The 19,846-nt window shown below is 39.5% G+C and overlaps 1 protein-coding gene across 2 annotated transcripts; it reads left to right on the top strand.

The window, feature by feature from the left end:
- The first annotated feature begins 7,220 nt into the window (after positions 1 to 7,220).
- hpxb (hemopexin b) lies at positions 7,221 to 15,603 on the top strand. Of its 2 annotated transcripts, none has more exons than XM_048190049.1 (10): positions 7,221 to 7,225; positions 11,013 to 11,035; positions 11,286 to 11,411; positions 11,537 to 11,694; positions 11,924 to 12,077; positions 12,268 to 12,480; positions 12,623 to 12,715; positions 12,813 to 12,943; positions 13,104 to 13,251; positions 15,284 to 15,603. In XM_048190049.1, the coding sequence occupies exons 2-10, from the start codon at positions 11,026 to 11,028 to the stop codon at positions 15,550 to 15,552; spliced, it is 1,302 nt and encodes a 433-aa protein (XP_048046006.1). In that variant the 5' UTR covers positions 7,221 to 7,225; positions 11,013 to 11,025; the 3' UTR covers positions 15,553 to 15,603. The 2 variants fall into 2 exon arrangements, with proteins under 2 accessions (XP_048046006.1, XP_048045999.1); XM_048190042.1 differs by lacking the exon at positions 7,221 to 7,225 and adding an exon at positions 9,577 to 9,719.
- Positions 15,604 to 19,846: the final 4,243 nt, after the last annotated feature.

Raw genomic sequence — 19,846 nt, 5'->3', positions numbered from 1 at the left:
TAGTCTACAACCTCCAATACCCAAAAGTCTTGTGAACACAGATTTAATATACTTTTTTTGGCCTTATTTCAGTGACTTAAGTTTTTTGTTTTTTCAATAACCACGCATAAACATTATTCCTTCAAAAATACAATCATATTCATACATTCCTCACATATTACTGTAGCCTAGTTTGTGCTGAATACAGTGTAATGACACTTTTGTCATTTATATGTTTATGAACAACTGAAAAAAGCACAAATGTCAGGGCATGTCAAAACTTCTCCAAGCCCCAAATCAGCCTCAGACTCCAGAGGGTTAAGGTATTTATTTAACACAAGCAGCTGTATCGTCAAACACAGGTAAGTGAAATAGACGTTGATGAGGTGACTGTGAGATGAATGAGTAATGATACTGTCCTTTGTGAATTGCAGGTGGTTATCGTGGAAGATCGCTGAAGCAGTGGAGGGCTGGAAGACTGGAGACAACTCACACACATGATGGAGACACACAAGGTAACTAGGAAGCACTGGAGACAGGTAAGTAACAACAGTCCTTGAGGTAAGCATTCAGGAAGAGTCCTTAGTTGCGAACGAGACCAGACAATAAGTGAGTGTGTGTGTGAGTGTCTTTTATGTGTGGGCTGATGCTGAGGTGATTGCATGCAGGTGTGAGTGATCAGTACTCAGGAGAGGGAGTGCGCTGTGATTGGGTGATGTTGGAGCCTGGCGTTTCTGTGACAATCACTTTATTATAGCTTAAATAAAGCGCAATAGAAACTACGATCAATGACTGTCGTTGTTCTGTTGTAAGTTAAGTCATGAAATTACCACACATGCGATTAAAGCTGCCTCAAAACTGTGCAGGCATGTATTTGTTGACATGGTTTTAAAGCTATTGTTATCCAATTTGATGGCCTTGAAACGTCTTAAAAATGCACATATGTACCAGGGAAATCTAAATTTTCTCGGGGGAGCATGCCCCCAAACCCCCCTAAAAAAATATATTTTCTGACCTCGGTAATTAGAAACCCTGAGTATGGCCCGGCTTATATTCTATCTAATGAAATCTGAGGTAAACCTGCATTTGTCCAAATGTGTCCACTTTTGGACTAAAAGTGTGTATGTGTATGCACTGTGATCAAAAATAAATGGAACTACTGGAATGGAATTTGAAATACTTCAAATCTCAAGGTTAAATCAGAAGATTTTTTTGTAAAAATGTTTCTGTAACAGCTGCCAAAAATAGTATATAGCTCCACTGTGGTTTTTAACAAATTAAAAAAAAAAAAAAAACCCTTTTCAAATACACCCCCCAACCCCCCTCTGTTTTTTCACAAATCGCACCCTGGATACAGGCAATAGGAAGTGAAGCATCAGCAGGAAGAATGGGAAAATTTTGGGATCCTGACACTCAGTATGCCTCAGTATGCCTACTTGTGCAGTAAACATTTAGTCACTGATAAGTCAAATATCCAAATGTCAGTTTTATATATTATATTTCCTGATGCTGCTTACGCTCCCCTCCAGTGGACGTAGTTCTCAGTGTAATATAACATGTCATGCTCTGTCTCAATTGCCTGTATCCACTGTTTTTTGGGTTGACAGCTTATAAAAACTTTATGAGTTTTTGGTTCTGGGTTTTTTAGCCTGTACACCTTGTCACATATCACCTTTTAGAAATTGTTCTGTTTTTTGTTATAAGTCAGAAATGACAAGGAGGCAGACTCATGCAATACAAAGTCAATGGCGACGGTGTGGATATTGTTGAAAAGTCGTTATTTTTATTTATTTATTTATTTTATTATGTTTTATTTATTTATTTATTTTATTTTATTATATTATTTATTTTTATTAAGTTTGTAATGTGACAATATTTACATTACAAACATACTAAAAGCTAACAATAAGTACAAATCTAAAACAATAACTCCTGTGCGCGTGTGTGTGTGTGTGTGTGTGTGCGTGTGTGTATCTGGGTGTTAAGGTGAGGACATATGAATCAAATATAAATCAGAGAGTAAAGTATATAACAGATATATAACAGATATAACCAGTGTAACAATAAAACAGTAGGGACATCAAATACTATTGACAATAATAATGATAATAGTAATTAAGACATTGATATTTTGTTTTGTTTTTTGGTGCACAAAAAGTATTCTCGCCGCTTTATAATAGTAAGGTAGAACCACTGTACTCACATGAACTGTTTTAAATATGTTTTTAGTACCCTTCTGAGGGTGAGTAATAAATTACATAATTTTCATTTTTGCGTGAACTAACCCTTTAATCTCATGATCCACATGCGTAGTCTGAAATAAATTAAAATCACTCGTTCACCCTTTCATCACTGTTCCCCATAGGACTAATGGAAAAGTAGTTGGCAGCAATTTGAATCCGCATCGTGTGTGCGCGTGCACACGAGTGCTGTGCACTCGATTTGGAGCAACATTAATTGTCCATGAATAATAGATGTGGTTAGAAAATTTAGGGGAGAATAAGTCAATGCCAAATAATGATAAAAATTAGCATCTATTTGCAAGTTAAGGTTAAAAGATTAGTAAAATAAACAATGCATAATTTATAGTAGGCCTATGCTGTCACAGACACGTCAGGTTCCAACCTCAACCAACCACAGCACACGCCATCCCCAGAGTACTGATCACCGCCCCCTGCACCTCATCATTGCACTCATCAGCAGCACCATAAAGAGCACACTCACACAGCACTCCATGTCCGGTCTCGTTCGCATATACTCACGTTAATGCTTACCTTAAGGACTCCTTGCTCCATACTTACCTGTCTCCAGCGTGCCTCCTTCCCTCTGTGTGCCTCGTCTTCTGTGTGTGAGTGCTCCAGTCTGCTCCAGCCATCTCCAGCAATCTCCAAGCTCCAGCGTGTACACAGATATCCATATCTGAAAGGAAAAGGACAGTAACTATCTCCATTCTAATCATCCATTCATCTATTAATTCATCACTGCTTACCTGTTCACTGCTCCTTGCTCTACTGGTGTCAATAAAACTACAGTTACCTGTTTACATCTGTGTCTGCCTCCTGTGTACCGTAACAGAAGACCGGACCAACACCGTAGACCCAGTATGAGCCAGCCAGACCCCTTCCAAGCCCTGGTGGATGCACTTCGGCGAACTCTGACCACCAATCCACCGCCACCATCTCCAGTCACTTCTCCCTCACCTGCACCAGTGAACACCTCAGTCAGCACCACCGGCTCTCCTTCACCGCCGCCGTTGCTAGTCCCATGGCCAAACCGGCGCCCTACTCAGGATCGGTGGAGGATTGCAGTGAATTCCTGCTGCAATGCGAACTGGTCCTGGAGATGCAGCCGCACCTGTACCCGAGCGATACTTCGAAAATAGCCTTCCTCATCTCTCAGTTAAGTGGCAAAGCATTGAAGTGGGCCGATTCCATTTGGTCACAATATGGTGCAGTGACGCAATCCTAACCAGCGTTTATTTCTCACTTCCGGGAGGTGTTCGGGAAGCCGATTACAGATTAGTCTGCTGGTGAGAAACTCTACAATCTAAAACAAGGGTCAATGTCTATTTACGATTATGCTTTGCAATTCAGGACGCTTGCTGCTGTTAGCGGATGGAACGAACAAGCTCTGATTACCACATATCGTCAAGGATTTGAACCTCGGGTACGGCTGCATCTCGCTGCATACGAGGATACCATCGGACTCGAGAAGTTCATCCAGCTTTCTATCCGCTGTGCCACTCGTATGCAGGCGTGCCTCCAAGAGCACCAGGACCAGTCACTTCCCAACATGCTCCTCTGCCGGTCCGAACCCGTCAGCTCCCCAGAACCAGCCAACGAACCCATGGATGTACAAAACTCACGTTTAACTCCTGCTGAGCGCCATCGTCGGCTGACCCTGAACCTGTGTTTATATTGTGGCGCTCCCGGGCATTCGATTGCGGCGTGCCCCACACGACCTCCTCGACCCATGGTGAGTGCCATCATCCCTTCTATTCAGAAAATGAAACCACTCACCACTGTCGTCAATCTTACTGCCGCTGATATCTCCCTTACAGTGGTCGCGCTCCTCGACTCAGGGTCAGCTGGCAACTTCGTCTCCGGCGCCCTCTGCCGGCAGTTTCATCTCAAGACCTCTCTGTCTCCGACGATCTACCAGATCAACTCCATAACTGGCAAGCCTCTCAGCCGTAAGCAGGTCCGTACAGTGGCAGGACCTCTCAAGCTACAAGTCGGTTTGTTACATCAAGAAGAATTACATCTGCTGGTTCTGGAGGATTCCACCGCTGACATGGTTCTGGGGCGCCCCTGGTTGGAGCAGCATAACCCTACCATCTCCTGGAAGACGGGCGAAATCCTGAAGTGGGGCGACACCTGTTTCTCTCGTTGTCTGACTGAACTTCCTGTGCCACCTACTCCACCTTCTGATCTCTCCCTCTGTGCAACATCCATCGAGAGCCCAGTTGAGAAACGCTCTATCGACATCCCTAAGTGTTACGCCCCCTTCAGCGATGTCTTCTGCCCACAGAGGGCTTCCAAGCTGCCTCCACACCGGCCATGGGACTGTGCCATCGATCTGCTTCCGAGTGAACCAGTGTCAAAGGGTAAGATCTACCCGCTATCCATCCCGGAGGAGAAGGCCATGGAGGATTACATCAAGGAGGCCCTCGCTCAAGGATACATCTGGCCGTCTACTTCCCCTGCTGCTTCCAGCTTCTTCTTCGTGGCTAAAAAGGACGGAGGCTTGCGGCCATGTATTGACTATCGCTCACTCAACAAAATCACTGTGAAGTTCAGGTATCCCCTTCCTCTCGTCCCAGCGGCCCTGGAACATCTCCGTGGTGCCACCGTGTTTACGAAGTTGGACCTCCGCAGTGCGTACAACCTCATCTGGATACGTGAGGGGGACGAGTGGAAGACCGCCTTCATTACTCCTACTGGCCACTATGAATACCTTGTGATGCCGTATGGCCTGGTCAACGCCCCCTCCGTATTCCAGGACTTCATTCACGAGGTGCTCCGGGAGTTTCTCCATTGTTTCGTCCTAGTATACATCGACGACATACTCATCTACTCCCGGAGCCAGGCCGAACATCGCCGACACGTTGCGGAGGTCCTCACACGCCTTCGTCAGTTTCATCTATTCCTCAAAGCAGAAAAGTGTTCCTTCCATCAACCCACAGTGTCATTCCTGGGATACATCATCGACCACAGTGGCATCCGGATGGACGAGAGGAAGGTGGAATCCATCACAAACTGGCCAGAACCCACTACCATCAAAGAGTTACAACGCTTCCTTGGATTTGCAAACTTCTACCGCCGGTTTATCAAAGATTACAGCTCCATCACCCATCCACTCACCAGTCTTCTCAGAAATAAGCCCAAGTCTCTGTCCTGGAATCCAGCAGCCACCAACGCCTTCAATCGCCTCAAGGAAGCCTTCACCACCGCTCCCTTACTCGTTCACCCCGATCCAGAGCAGCCCTTCATCGTAGAGGTGGACGCCTCTACCACCGGAGTGGGAGCGGTGTTATCACAGCAGCAGGGGACGCCAAGTAGACTCCATCCATGCGCCTTCTTCTCCCGCAAGCTCAGCCCGGCGGAAGTCAACTACACCATCGGTGACAGGGAACTCCTTGCTGTGAAGCTTGCTCTGGAAGAGTGGAGGCATTGGTTGGAGGGAGCCAAACATGCGTTCCTGGTTCTGACAGATCACAAAAACCTAGAGTATCTTCGTTCTGCCAAAAGGTTAAACCCAAGACAAGCTCGTTGGGCCATGTTCTTCTCCCGATTTAACTACACCGTCTCCTACCGACCAGGCTCTAAGAACACAAAAGCAGACGCTCTCTCCCGTCTCCATGCTCCCGAAGAGAAAACGGAAGAACCTGAGCCAATCATCCCGAGCTCACTCATAGTAAGCCCCATCACTTGGTCAGAGGAGACCATTCCCTCCTCCAATGCCTCCACGAACCCTCCGCCGGGCTGTCCACCTGGCTTGCTCTACATCACCCGGACACGACGCACTCCAACCATCCACTCAGCTCACACGTCACTAGGCACTGGTCACCTGGGGGCCAATGAAACCCTCTCGTTGCTGAAAGAACGCTTCTGGTGGCCAGGGATGGCATCCGATGTCAGAAGGTACATGCAGGGCTGTCGGGAGTGCGCCATCTCCAAAAGTCCTCGTCATCTGCCAGCTGGGAAACTCCTTCCTCTGCCCGTTCCCAACCGACCATGGTCACACCTAGGGGTGGACTTCATAACAGACCTTCCTGCTTCTGATGGAAATACCTGCATCCTAGTCATCATAGATCGTTTCTCCAAATCTTGAGAGAGCGAGAGGGTCTGGGACTCAGCTCACCACCAGCTGCAACGAGCCCTGCGCAGACGCAGGATAACAGTGGACCTGAGGCACTCCAACACCCCTGTCTTCCAGCCCGGACAGAAGGTATGGCTGTCGACACGGGACATCAGACTGCGTCTGCCCTGCAAGAAGCTGAGTCCCAGGTTCATTGGCCCATTTCCCATCATCAAGCAGATCAACCCGGTCACATACCAACTTCAACTGCCACAAGGGTACCGTATTCACTCCACTTTCCACGTCTCACTCCTCAAACCTTATCACCCTTCTGCTCTCTCCACAGGACCTGACGTGGCTCCCGCCGAACCCCCCCTTCCACTCATCCTGGAAGACGGTGCAGCATACGAGATACATGAGATTTTGGACTCCCGGCGTCGTGGTGGTCAGCTGGAGTACTTGGTCGACTGGGAAGGATACGGCCCAGAGGAACGCTCCTGGGTTCCAAGAAACGACATCCTTGATCCCAGCTTACTTCAAACTTTCCACGACAGTCACCCTGATAGACCGGCACTGCGGGGAAGAGGACGACCACCATGGCGTCGGGGTCCTCAGCCCTCAGGAGCGGGCCGTGGAGGGGGGGGTACTGTCACAGACACGTCAGGTTCCAACCTCAACCAACCACAGCGCACGCCATCCCCAGAGTACTGATCACCGCCACCTGCACCTCATCATTGCACTCATCAGCAGCACCATAAAGAGCACACTCACACAGCACTCCATCTCCGGTCTCGTTCGCATATACTCACGTTAATGCTTACCTTAAGGACTCCTTGCTCCATGCTTACCTGTCTCCAGCGTGCCTCCTTCCCTCTGTGTGCATCGTCTTCTGTGTGTGAGTGCTCCAGTCTGCTCCAGCGATCTCCAGCGATCTCCAAGCTCCAGCGTGTTCACAGATATCCATATCTGAAAGGAAAAGGACAGTAACTATCTCCATTCTAATCATCCATTCATCTATTAATTCATCACTGCTTACCTGTTCACTGCTCCTTGCTCTACTGGTGTCAATAAAACTACAGTTACCTTTTTACATCTGTGTCTGCCTCCTGTGTACCGTAACATATGCATGTAAATACTATTATTTAACGTAAAAAAAACGCACTTTAACACACTATCTTAAATGATAAGAAAAAACATGTTGAATGACTGCTGATTTCTGTAGTTATACATTTGTTTCCTTTTTTCTATTTTTACAGAAAAAAATCTGTAAAATATTAATCAACATTTTATGTAAAATTACACATTATTCTGTAAGATTACAGAATATTTCCATTTAAAAAAACCCCTCAAATTTAGTGTAGGGGAGAGCGGGGTTTGTTGTCACACTTTTCACACTGTCTAACATTTACTGAGCACCATACATTACAATAGTATAAATGTCATACAACATGAAAGAAGGAAGTCTTGGGCACATATGTTGTATTCATTACATTTTCATATCTTAGCTCAGTATGGAGTTGTAGACTGTTGAATAGAGAATGTGCACTTGTGACAGTTTGCCCCATCGGCAGGTAAATTGTCACACTAGATTATCTAAAAATAAGAACACAACTACTTAATTGTTATTATTGATTTTAATTTTTAAATTCAAACCAAAACTAGAAATATAAACAATCATGCCTAGAGAATTTGGAAAAACAATTATTTTAATCCAAACAATACACATTTCAATCAAAACACATTAAGTGGCAAGACCACTTTACTTTGAACTTTAAACTCAAACTTTCTCTGGCTTGCACATAGATCCCTGATAACTGAATGGAATACTGCAGATAACTCGCTTAACTTAACATGTTTAATCTCTGAACATAACTGACATAACATGTTGAACCTCATTTTTGAGCATGTTCTATGTGTTTATTTGTACTGGGGCAAGTTGTCACATGTGACGACTTGCCCCAAAGTCATTGAGACAACTTGCCCCAAACTGACATGTGTGCTAACGTTGGCTAAATCTCAAGGTTCGCTCAACATAGCACGTCAGCTTAAGTATCAAAAGACACGTTATTGTCTCCTCTATGTTGTGCAAAATAATAATTTTTAACATTCATACCTAACAAAGTTGTATTGCATAAAATTTAAAGTGCAAATTTTTTACTTTTTAAGCCAAAAAATAAGAAAATTGTGCTAACCTCAGATTAGAGCGATCTTGACCACATGTGACCAGGAAGTTGACTATGGAAGAAGTCACACAAAGTGGCTATTTGATTTTTGAGATTGAGCCTCTAGTTTTGGAGTTATGAAGAGTGTGACAACTTACCCATGTGACAACTTACCCCGCTCTCCCCTAATACCAAAATACAAGCAATTCCCTGTAAATTTAATAGTGGAGATTTAAATTACAGCAAATACAGCAAATTGTAAAACAACAGGTAGCCTGTTTCATTGTATAATGACAAAATGGGGGGAAAAAAATACAGACTATTACCTGTAAAATGACACTTATTTTTAGTTGATAGTGACATGATAGCAAAGTTTCAAAGAAGATCCAAAAAGTTCTAAAGAATAAGTGTGTACTTGTTTTGGCTGAACTTGTGAGGACCAAATGTCCTTACTTATATTGTGAAATACTTTCACAACCTACCAGTGTGGACATTGACTGGTCCTCACTAGTTTAAAATCAACCAAAAGATTTTTTTTTTTTTTTCTCGAATCTAGTGGTTTCTGTGATGGGTAGGTTTAGGAGTGGGTTGGGTTAGGTAATAGAAAGTATAACTGACCTGATATAAAATCATTGTAAGTCTATGCAATGTCCTCACTAAGATAGCAAAACAAACCTGTGTGTGTGTGTGTGTGTGTGTGTGTGTGTGTGTGTGTGTGTGTGTGCACGTGTGTGAGTTTAATTCTAAAGAATTAAAAAAACAAAAAACAAAGACATAAAAGGGAAAAAAAAAATGTTTATATGGGACAGAGGTTTCCAAAGAACTGTCTATTATCAGACAAGAGTCAAGTTTCTTATTCAAAAGCCTGATTTTCAGATTATATTGGATAATAATTTGGGCTGCTGCAAAGACTGCATTTAAGCTGCTTTGTCTTGGGGGACACATGCCATGTTTGTATTTATTTTATTACTTAATAGGGTTAATGATTGATTATCTAAAATGGGGATTTTGTAATAATGGAATCTTCTCCCCTGTTTTGGCCAGCTCTGTCAGTAAATTTTGTCATGTTTACCAAAGGATTACAGCTCACGCTCCAACATTCATTGCATCCACCCACTGAGAGCACCACTATAAAGGCCTGCTGCAGTCCCTGCTTCAGTGCCTTTGACTTCAGTGCCTTTTCAGCTAGCCTGGATAAAGTGAACAGCTCATTATGGCAGTGGTGTTTCTTTCTCTGTATGTATGCTTGGCTCTAGCTTTGAGCAACGCAGCTCCAGCGTGAGTATCTGATACAATATCACATTCTATCTAGAAAAGACTGCAAATAGTTTTCTAAAGATCCTCAAATGCATTGGTACAAACATAACATAAACATAAGTATTACTTTAATCACAGCACTCTTGTACTGTATCCTTAGGGTTTTAAATCTTTTTTAACTTGTTTATGCATTATTTATAGCCTTTAGAAAACATTTTATCCATGCTCTTACATACAGTACAACGCTTAGCTTTCTGTGGTATAAATCTGATTATGAAAAACTATTTTAGTTCATATTTGACCAGTATATTTCCATAAACCTCTGTTTGCTTGTAAGCTTAAAATTTGGCCTATCGTTGTTTGTGATGTATAAATCTTATTATGAAAAACTATTTTAGTTCATATATGACCAGTACATTTCCATGAACCTCTGTTTGCTTCTAAGTTTAAATTTGGTCTATCGTTGTTTGTGTTGTAACAGAACACTACAAAGAACAATCAATAACACAGATACTGACTGATTAAAGTCCACATCAGCATTTTTATTTATGTTGCTGCCTTCAGTTCAAAGCCCAGTGCACAAATACCTTAAAGGATTAAAGCAAAACATACTCCACACAGCTCCAGGGGGTTAAAGGCCTTCTGAAGCGAAGCAATGCGTTTGTGTAAGAAAAATATAACAAGTTATAAAGTAAAATATCTAGCTTCTGCCAGACCACCTTCCGTATTCGAAAGTGTAATGCCTCTCACAGTTCAAAACGCTTGCGCTACGTCCTACGCCTTCCGTATTCAACTTACGAAGAAAGCTTAACTGACACAACATCAGTTATGCCTTCTCCCTAAGTTGAATATGGAAGGCGGTCTGGCAGAAGCTAGATATTTTACTTTATAACTTTATAAATATGGATATTTTTCTTACACAAATGAATCGCTTCACTTCAGAAGGCCTTTATTAAACCCCCGGAGCTGTGTGGAATACGTTTTGCTTTGGATGGATGCACTTTCTTGAGCTTTATACTCATTGTTCACTTCCATTATAAACCTTAGATGCATCAGGATATTTATTAATAGGCTATAACTCTGAAAGAAGAAAGTCAGATACACCTTGAATGGCCTAAGGGTGAGGAAAGCTTGGGGTAATTTTCATTTGAAAGTGAACTAATCCTTTAATATTTGATCAGTAGGCAGCAATTTGCAAAAGCATGCAATTTAGCTTGTCCTTGCTTAATTCATGTTTGTTTTTTGGGTAATGTCATATAACCTATAGTTTTAGCTTAAAGGTTTAAAGCATTTTAATTATTTTCTTTATTTCAGCCACCATGATGCCATGATAAAAGGTAAGCCTGAAAATCTATCACTGCATTTTTTCATATTTTCTGACATTGGTGATATTTTGAAAAATTGCTAAATTCTTCTCACCACATTGGAGGCTTTACTATCATCATATTATTATGCTGATGGTATGTTAAGGGTTAAATGTGTTGTGCATCAATTTATAGTCAAACATAACAGCAGTATAATTACTCTTGATCTACTGCATGCTCTAGATGTCATGAATGATAAAATCATGTAATCATATCATCATAGATGCCCCTGAGAGACATTCAGATCCTAAAGGAGAGGACCACCATGATGCCAAACTTGACCGGTGTAAAGGCATTGAGTTTGATGCCATCACTCCCGATGAAAAAGGAAACACTTTCTTTTTCAAAGGTCTACTTTGATAATACATATTTTATTTTTCCTCACCATATTTTAGAAATGTCCTTACATGACCATTCCAGGTCAAGTTTTTCTTTTCTTTTCTGCATTCTTGATTCTTATTTTTTCAAATTCAGGTGACCATTTATGGAAAGGTTTCTCGGGATCAGCTGAGATCTCAAGCAGCATTTTCAAAGAACTGGATGACTATCATCACCTGGGTCATGTTGATGCAGCCTTCCGCATGCACCATCAAGATGATGCCAATGTTCATGACCACATCTACTTTTTTCTGGTGCTTTTCATGAGTTACATCTAGTACCTCAATAGCTGTCTCATGACTGTTTCTGTACAGAAAGTACCTTTATCAAAACAATTTGAAATCAACTTTAATTTTTTCTTTGCACAGCTAAGAACTTTTCAAATATTTGTTTACACAGTGCAAACCCAAGCCTACAGTTTATAATATAATAACCACAGGCACACAGTTCAATGCTGATGAGTGTTTTCAATTTTCTATTAAGGGTGACAAAGTCTTTAGCTTTTACAACTACACCCTTGAGAATGGCTACCCTGTAGAGATACAGCAGGAGTTTCCTGGTATCCCCAGCCACTTAGATGCTGCTGTTGAGTGTCCCAAAGGAGAGTGCATTACTGATTCAGTGCTGTTCTTCAAAGGTTATTGAATCATATATGCTCTACATTCACATCAACAATGACAATTGAATTCTTTAAAGATTGGGTGGCTTTAACAATCTATTAAATAATTAGTATATAATTATGTGTATACCTTAGCATTGTGTGCTCAGAATTTGTTACTTTGCTTATATGTGATTTGCCCATTAATATATAACACAAACATCTTCAGGAAATGAAACTTACAGCTTTGACATCAAGACAAAGACAGTTAAGAAGAAGATGTGGACACACTTGCCAAACTGCACATCTGCCTTTCGCTGGCTAGAGCACTATTACTGTTTCCATGGTTACAACTTCACTAGATTCCATCCTGTTTCTGGGGAGGTGACAGGAACATATCCTAAGGATGTTCGAAACTACTTCATGAGGTGTAAAGGATTTGGTGAGCCACTTAGCTCTGTTTTCATGTACATTCTGAGCTTTCCTTTTACTCACAAAGTATATCTCTATTATATGTTCTGCTTTTAAAGATTACATTTTATCTTGAATTTTTGACTCAAAGTGTAGTCGAAATTGTTCCTTAGGTCATGGAGGTGGTGCAAGAAGACTACGCTGCAGTGAGGTCAAGCTGAATGCTGTCACCACAGATGATAAAGGAAGATCATATGCATTCCATGGTAATTCAGCTTTTATTAAATACAGTATTTTTTTTTCTTTTTTCTTATTAATATGCAAAACTTACACTTTAGAACTTCAACTATACTATACTTACAGATGCAATGTACTTGCGTTTGGACACACACAGAGATGGCAGTCACCATTTCCCTATTTCAAGGTTATGGAAGGAAATTTCTGGTGGAGTGGATGCTGTTTTTTCTTATGGTGATAATATGTACATCATACAGGTAAAATCAATACGCAAAAGAATCTAAGGATTAAATAGTTTTCCATTGCTATTATTTTAGCCTGACATTTCAAAGTCTTTTCTCTCAATTTTACAATTTCAAAGAGGCAGTGTTCAGCATGTGGTGACAGATTTTTTTTGTTTTTGTTTTATGTGAATAGGATGACCAAGTCTATATCTACAAGTCAGCAGCCCATTATACTCTCATAGAGGGCTACCCTAAACCTTTGAAGGAAGAACTAGGCATCAGTGGTCCTGTGGATGCAGCATTTTTGTGTCCAAAACAACACACTGTACAATTTGTACAAGGTAGGAACAATATGTGATTTTCCTCAGATCATTCATCAGCATTTATATATACATAGATGTACATAGATGTTGTGAAGACAAGATGAACGAAGGATGTAATACTAATAAGCATTTAAAGGTAATGTCCCCTTCACTTCCTAGAGTGATTTCTAACTACATCTTTACTGTGTCATGCAATAATGCTGTAACATTCTCAGAGACGAGAGAGAGGATCCAAATGCAGGAATGGACTTTAATAATCAAATAACAAAACTACAGTAATCAGGAAACAAGGAAACCACGTAAACAGAACAGAGTACCTCTAAACAATTATGAAATGGACAAGACCAGACAATGAACACAGGACACAATGGCTTATATCCACCTTAATTTTCAACATGGAAGTAAGGTGTTTTCTGTGAATGTGCAAGATTTCCAATTTATTAGCCGCTATAGGGAAATAACGAGCAGAATATTAAAGTGCAATAAACTGTAAAACTTTATGCGATACAAACCAGCGTATTTATAATTAAGACAATACATTAAAATAATATGGTAAGTGTGGCAAGCAGGATGAGGTGATTGATAATGAGCTTCACCTGCATTCCACACTGGTCTCGTATCTCACGGAGGATAAAAGAAGGCGTGATGACAGTGAAGGATGAGAGGGGACCATGCACGCCACACCGGTCTTGTATCTCACAGAGGAGCTTCAGAAGTATAAAGAACACAAACCACGTTGCATTGGCTGAAGCTCCTCCGTGTGATACGAGACCGATGTGGCGCGCAGGTGAAGCCTATTATCAATCACGACACCAGCCTCGCTCCATTCTCACGGCCCTCAGCCTCATCCTGCTTGCCACAGTAAGAAATACCAGTTTTCAGTATCAAGCAGCATAAAGAGCTGTTTTGTAAAACTAAAAAATAACTGGAAGCGAATGACACCGGAAGCCAGACACGTTCAATTTACAAATGGGCGGTGTGTGTTCTTACCTGAAAAAAAAGGTGGATACACAAAGGGTAATAGACTAACAAGACACACCTGGAAACAACAAGAGGGGAAACAAGAACAAGAAACAAACTAAAAGTCTTAAAACAACAGCAAAGACAGGCAGAACATGACATGTGGATGTGGCGAAGCAAGGGACCACAGAGTCACAGGGGAACAGGGAAACATGGGGGTGCAGTCAAAACAGGGAAACATGTGGGTGCCGGCAGGGCTGAAGTCTATGCCAAGGCTGACAGAGCTTAAACAGGCCATGACTCTTTTTTTATATTTATTTTTAGTGTTTTTTTCCATTATTGAGATGGGATAGTATAGAGTAGACAGGAAGCAAAGTCGGAAAGAGTAGGGGACTGGATTGGGAAAGGTCCACAAGCCAGGACTTGAACTCAGGTCCCCCAAAGCGCAACCATGATACATGCCAGAGTGGCTCTGACAGGCCTTGTGTGGTGGTGAATAGGAAATGACAGCAAATATAATTCTTGTATTTCCATTTGCTCCAATATCAAAAGATAAAATCCATGATAGCATTTCCATGACTTTCCAAAAGAAGGAAAAATATAGAGAGATTGATTACAGCACTCAGAAGAGAGGATGTGAAACTTGTCAACACTTCCTCAGCCGTTGCATTAGAAACTCTCATGTGGCAGTTTTAATTTGTTCTTTATAATTTACTGCCGAGGTAATATAACACAAAGTATAGCATTATAAATGTATATTCATTTTTTTAAAAATGAAAATATGAGAAACTTCACTAGATTTGTGATGTGGATAACTGTGGAAACATTTCATCACAGTCTATGTTTTTGTTCACATAGGTTCCCCTTCTATTTAGAGAATAGTTACGGACTTCGTGTTTATGTTACATACATCACTGAGTTGGTTGACATGTCTGCTTCAGACAGCATGTCTGCAATACAGGAGTTGTTTATATCCCATAGTGAGATACCGAACAAATGTTTCAAAGAGAACTTTACCTTAACCTAAAGATCCTGCTCTCTTGTTTCTCTGAGTTTCCAACATGATAATTGCATGATTTTTTCTCCTCAGGTCAAAAGATGTATGAAGTTGATCTTGTGGCCACACCCCGAGTTGTTAAAAAGGAGAGACCTATTCCTTTCCCTAAAATTGATGCTGCCTTCTGTGATACTGATGGTGTGAAGGTGTTTATTGGTCCAGAATACTATTCATATGAAACCCCAATGATTACAGCTCTAAGCAAAATCAGACCTGAGCCTCATAAGATCTCTCCAGAAAAATTTGGCTGTGAACTAGGCAAGGCAACAGCTTCTGATGACAAAGTCATTTTTATAAGCTAATGATTTTGCTGCATCTATTATTGTACTAATAAAAATGATACTTGTCTTGCATATCTCTTTGAATCTTCATTGTCCACTCAGGGTGTTAGCATGGCCAAAAACAACACAAAAGGAAAATTAACCCTCTCATGCCTGAATTATGACAACCTCAGTCAGGATTTGCTCTTAGTGCATGAAAAAACAACATATGAAATTTTTATTTTTTATGCATATTTTTCAAAGAGATTTTCCACTTAAGTGGACAGTATGCGTTTTTGGTTTTAACTGAAGAGATACTGTATTAAACAAAATACAGTAATAACAATCACAATTAAAGCTGCAAGCAGGATTTACCAGGGTTCAAGCATTTAAGGCCTTTAATAAACTCATAGGCGTAAAAAAGATATTAAGCTTTATTTAGCAAGCATGTCACCACTTAAATCACAGATGAACAGCTATGATATATGCTAAACCAGACACAGAGAAACAAAAGGCTTAAACAATAATATGCATGCTTACAACGACTTAAATTAATGCCACATGAGGCCGTGTTTAGTTATAAGTTCATTTATTTATTACATTAGTATTACTAGCATTAGGTTTCTCTTTTTTTCTTACACATTACTTTCCACCAATTTATCAAATGTTTCTTTTTATACAGAAGATATCTCTTCATGACAGCTGTACTTCATAAACAGCTTTTTTCTTTTCACTGTTTACACACAAACATGTCATCGAACATGTTTCTTTGTCCAATATATCTCTTTATCACAGCTGTACTTCATAAACAGCTAACATCTGTTTTCTTTTTTTTCTTTATCTTCAAATCACAGTTGTGTTGTCATTATTATTACTTATAAATCACTTATTTCAATAAATCTTTTTTCTTCTTAAATCTCAATTGTGTTGTCATTATTATTCTTTATAAGCAGAAGAGGTACAAGTAGCCTAGAAAAGTTGCATTCCCTAATGAAGCAAGGTGTGGCTGATATCAACAAAACATAAGAACATTGTCATTCAACACATTTTTAACTGTTAGAGGTAGCTATTGTCCCAATCTCCATGAAATTGCTTGTTTAGAGTCATGTCACACGTCCTTGCTTATTTTCAGAAAGATCTAAGCATTCCTTGAAGAGATATCCCTAGTGAAAAAAAGTATACTTTATTGTATTTTAAATATATTCCCTTTTTCTATAGTACATTGCAAATATACTAACAAAAAATGTACTATCTTTAAATATATAAAAAGTATATTAGCATCATATTTTCACAATACAACTTTTAACACACTTTAAAATAATTGTACTTTAGTATATTTTCTAAAAAATATATTTTAGAAAAATATACTTGAAGTGTAAGTTCAGTTCATTTTTTAAAAGTGTATTTATTTGCACTTTATAAAAATATATTTGAGGTATGTTTTAACTGTGTGCTGAAAATGATCATTGCAACAATGCACTGAAAGTATATTTAAAAAATACATTATTTAATATCCTGAAGTTGTGTATCTAAAGTCAAATTTGAGTATTTTTTTTTAAGTTTACTTATTCATCCTTGGAATTCATTTTATTACTTGTGCTTATTTATTTCAGTATGACTAATGCATTAAAATCCCATTTTTTTAATATATGCAGTGTAGCCTACAATTTCCAAATATGTGTAAACATGTTTAATAAGTTTACACTGGCAGAATCATTTTACAATCGTACACACAAATCTATTTTAAACAACACGCCAGCAGCACAAGTAACTTTACAAGCGAAAAAATATGTTGAGTGGTTGAACTTGAGACTTTGGAATTCAAATGTCTCTTCAACTTGGTCTGTGACCAATCAGATTTTGTTGCTCACTGCCTTGAGCCAATCAGAGCTTCTGACGTCACGGTCTTCATCTGAATCCCCCTCGCTCAGTCACTCAGGTGAATTATATTGTCGCAATGTATAATTTATTTAATAAAACAGTCTGACCTTGATGGCGACGACAACCGGCTAGGAATTTAATGGCCTACGCCACCCTGAAAGAACCGGAGAAAAGTGCTGCTATTTGGAGGTACACTGTCAGAAATAGGGGTACAGTAGGAGTCCATTTCTGTCCCCCAAGGTACAATCTACACTAACATACCCCATAGGGCTTATTATTTGACCTCAAGGTACATGTATGTACCTTTTTGAGGGTCAAAAAGGTACATATATGTTCCCAAGCATTAAAAGGTACATATATGTACCGTTTCTTTTAAAGGTTAAGGTACAATATCAAGAGACAGCCTCTGCTAAGCCTTTTTTTTTTTTTTTTTTTTTTTTGTAAAAGTTATTTAAATATTTTATTAATTATTTATGGTAAATTAATAACTTGCACTGTAATTTTTTTTTTGTAATTTTACAGAATTTTACTGTTTTATTTTACAGATCTTTCCTGTATATTGAATATTCTGTAAAATTACAGAAATACAATGTAAATTTAGTACATATCCGCCGTAAAATAATGTGAAAAACATGTAACTGTGAAATAACATAAAATTTCAGTTTTTTTATTGGACTTAATCACTATGACTGTTCCGCTTGTCAAATTAGTTTTGCTGCGTTCAATGTTTCGTTTCGTAACGGATTTCTTTTCATAATATCATCTCGTAATATAACATAATCATACATTCTTTGTTGAAATACGCGGACATTTAAACTATGAAGAGTTTAAATATTCAAACTGAATGAATTCCCGCCCGGCGCATTGATACAGTCTCTTCAAATCACACGGTGAGCGGAGCAGCGGAGCTGACTGGAATCACTCGACTCGACCGTTAGGATTGCAGCTGTTCGTGGATGTGAAGCGAAATTAAGCAGGTAAAATACACATTTTCTAAACTTCTCTTTATTATTATATGTTGTTTTTAGCATTTTGAACCGTCCGAAAGCCTGAGTCGTTAAACCAATGACTGTGTGTTTTAATTTTTCAAACGGTGCGGGCCGTTAATCATTTAAAAGGTTTATGATGTTTAAAATTACGTATCAGTTGACGGTAAAGTGTAGTTTTGTTATTTACTTGATATTATCAAAGTCATAACATTAGTCCCTTATTTTGTTTAGGCTTTCTGTTGCATTTTGTTTCCATTCTAAGTTAGGCCTACCGCCATTTTTCCATCTGAGGAAAAAATGTAACGTACTTTGCCAAACACGACGAGTAGCGTGGATTTATAATTTTTTGGGACTGAATCTACATGAATATATATATATATATATATATATATATATATATATATATATATATATATATATATATATATATATTAGTACCGGTCAAAAGTTTGGAAACATTAGGCCTAGTATTTTTAACGTTTTTGAAAGAAATCCCTATGTTCATCAAGCCTGGATTTGTTTGATAAAAAAATACATTAGATTATGGTTTTGTAAATTAATGTGTCCCATGCACTCATTTCTCTCTCTCTCTCTCTCTCTCTCTGCAGATAAATTGTGTGAGTTTCTGATATTAAAGACATGGTGAAAAGGTGAGCGTTGCACCATTTAAAGATCTGGAATTTATGTTTTTATGTTTTATTTCTCACAAAAAGTCTCTCTCTCTCTCTCTCTCTGCAGATAAGTTGTGAGTTTCTGATAATAAAGACATGGTGAAAAGGTAAGAGTTGCACCAATTAAAGATAATATAATTGCTGGAATATATGTTTTTATGTTTTATTTCTCACAAAAAGTCTCTCTCTCTCTCTCTGCAGATAAGTTGTGAGTTTCTGATATTAAAGACATGGTGAAAAGGTAAGAGTTGCACCATTTAAGGATAATATAATTGCTGGAATATATGTTTTTATGTTTTATTTCTCACAAAAAGTTACATATCTCTTCTCTTGTCTATATGAAAAACAGGAAGAGTACGTTGATTCCTGTGGTCCAAATCATTGTTAATAGCCACAGAACCACTTTCAGTGATTCTGTTGAGTCTGCGTCCTACAACTACCTGAACATCTCGTACCCAGCAGGCCAAGGAGCAACGCTGGAGTTCTTGCAGAGGTACGAAACCAGCAGTTAAGTGAATACATCAAAACCGTTATGAAACTCTCTCTACATTATCTACATTAATCCAGACACATTTGAAAACACTTCTATCTGAAAACACTTCGGACACTTTTCTGATATTTTTACTGTTCATTTATTAAAAGAGTTCTATAGTAGAGTCCGTTTCATTACTCATGTTGTTTTTTGTTTGTTTGATAGATGCCTTTTCAAGATAAACCCCAAGGGATTAAAAGCTGAGAAGAGCACTTCAAGAAAGCCGATGACGGTCAGTCCACAGCATGTGTCAAACTCCGCTC

Source organism: Megalobrama amblycephala, linkage group LG1 (assembly GCF_018812025.1).
Source record: "Megalobrama amblycephala isolate DHTTF-2021 linkage group LG1, ASM1881202v1, whole genome shotgun sequence".
NCBI lineage: Eukaryota > Metazoa > Chordata > Actinopteri > Cypriniformes > Xenocyprididae > Megalobrama > Megalobrama amblycephala.
Note: the sequence above shows the minus strand (reverse complement) of the source record. Positions and strands in the feature narration are given on the sequence as shown.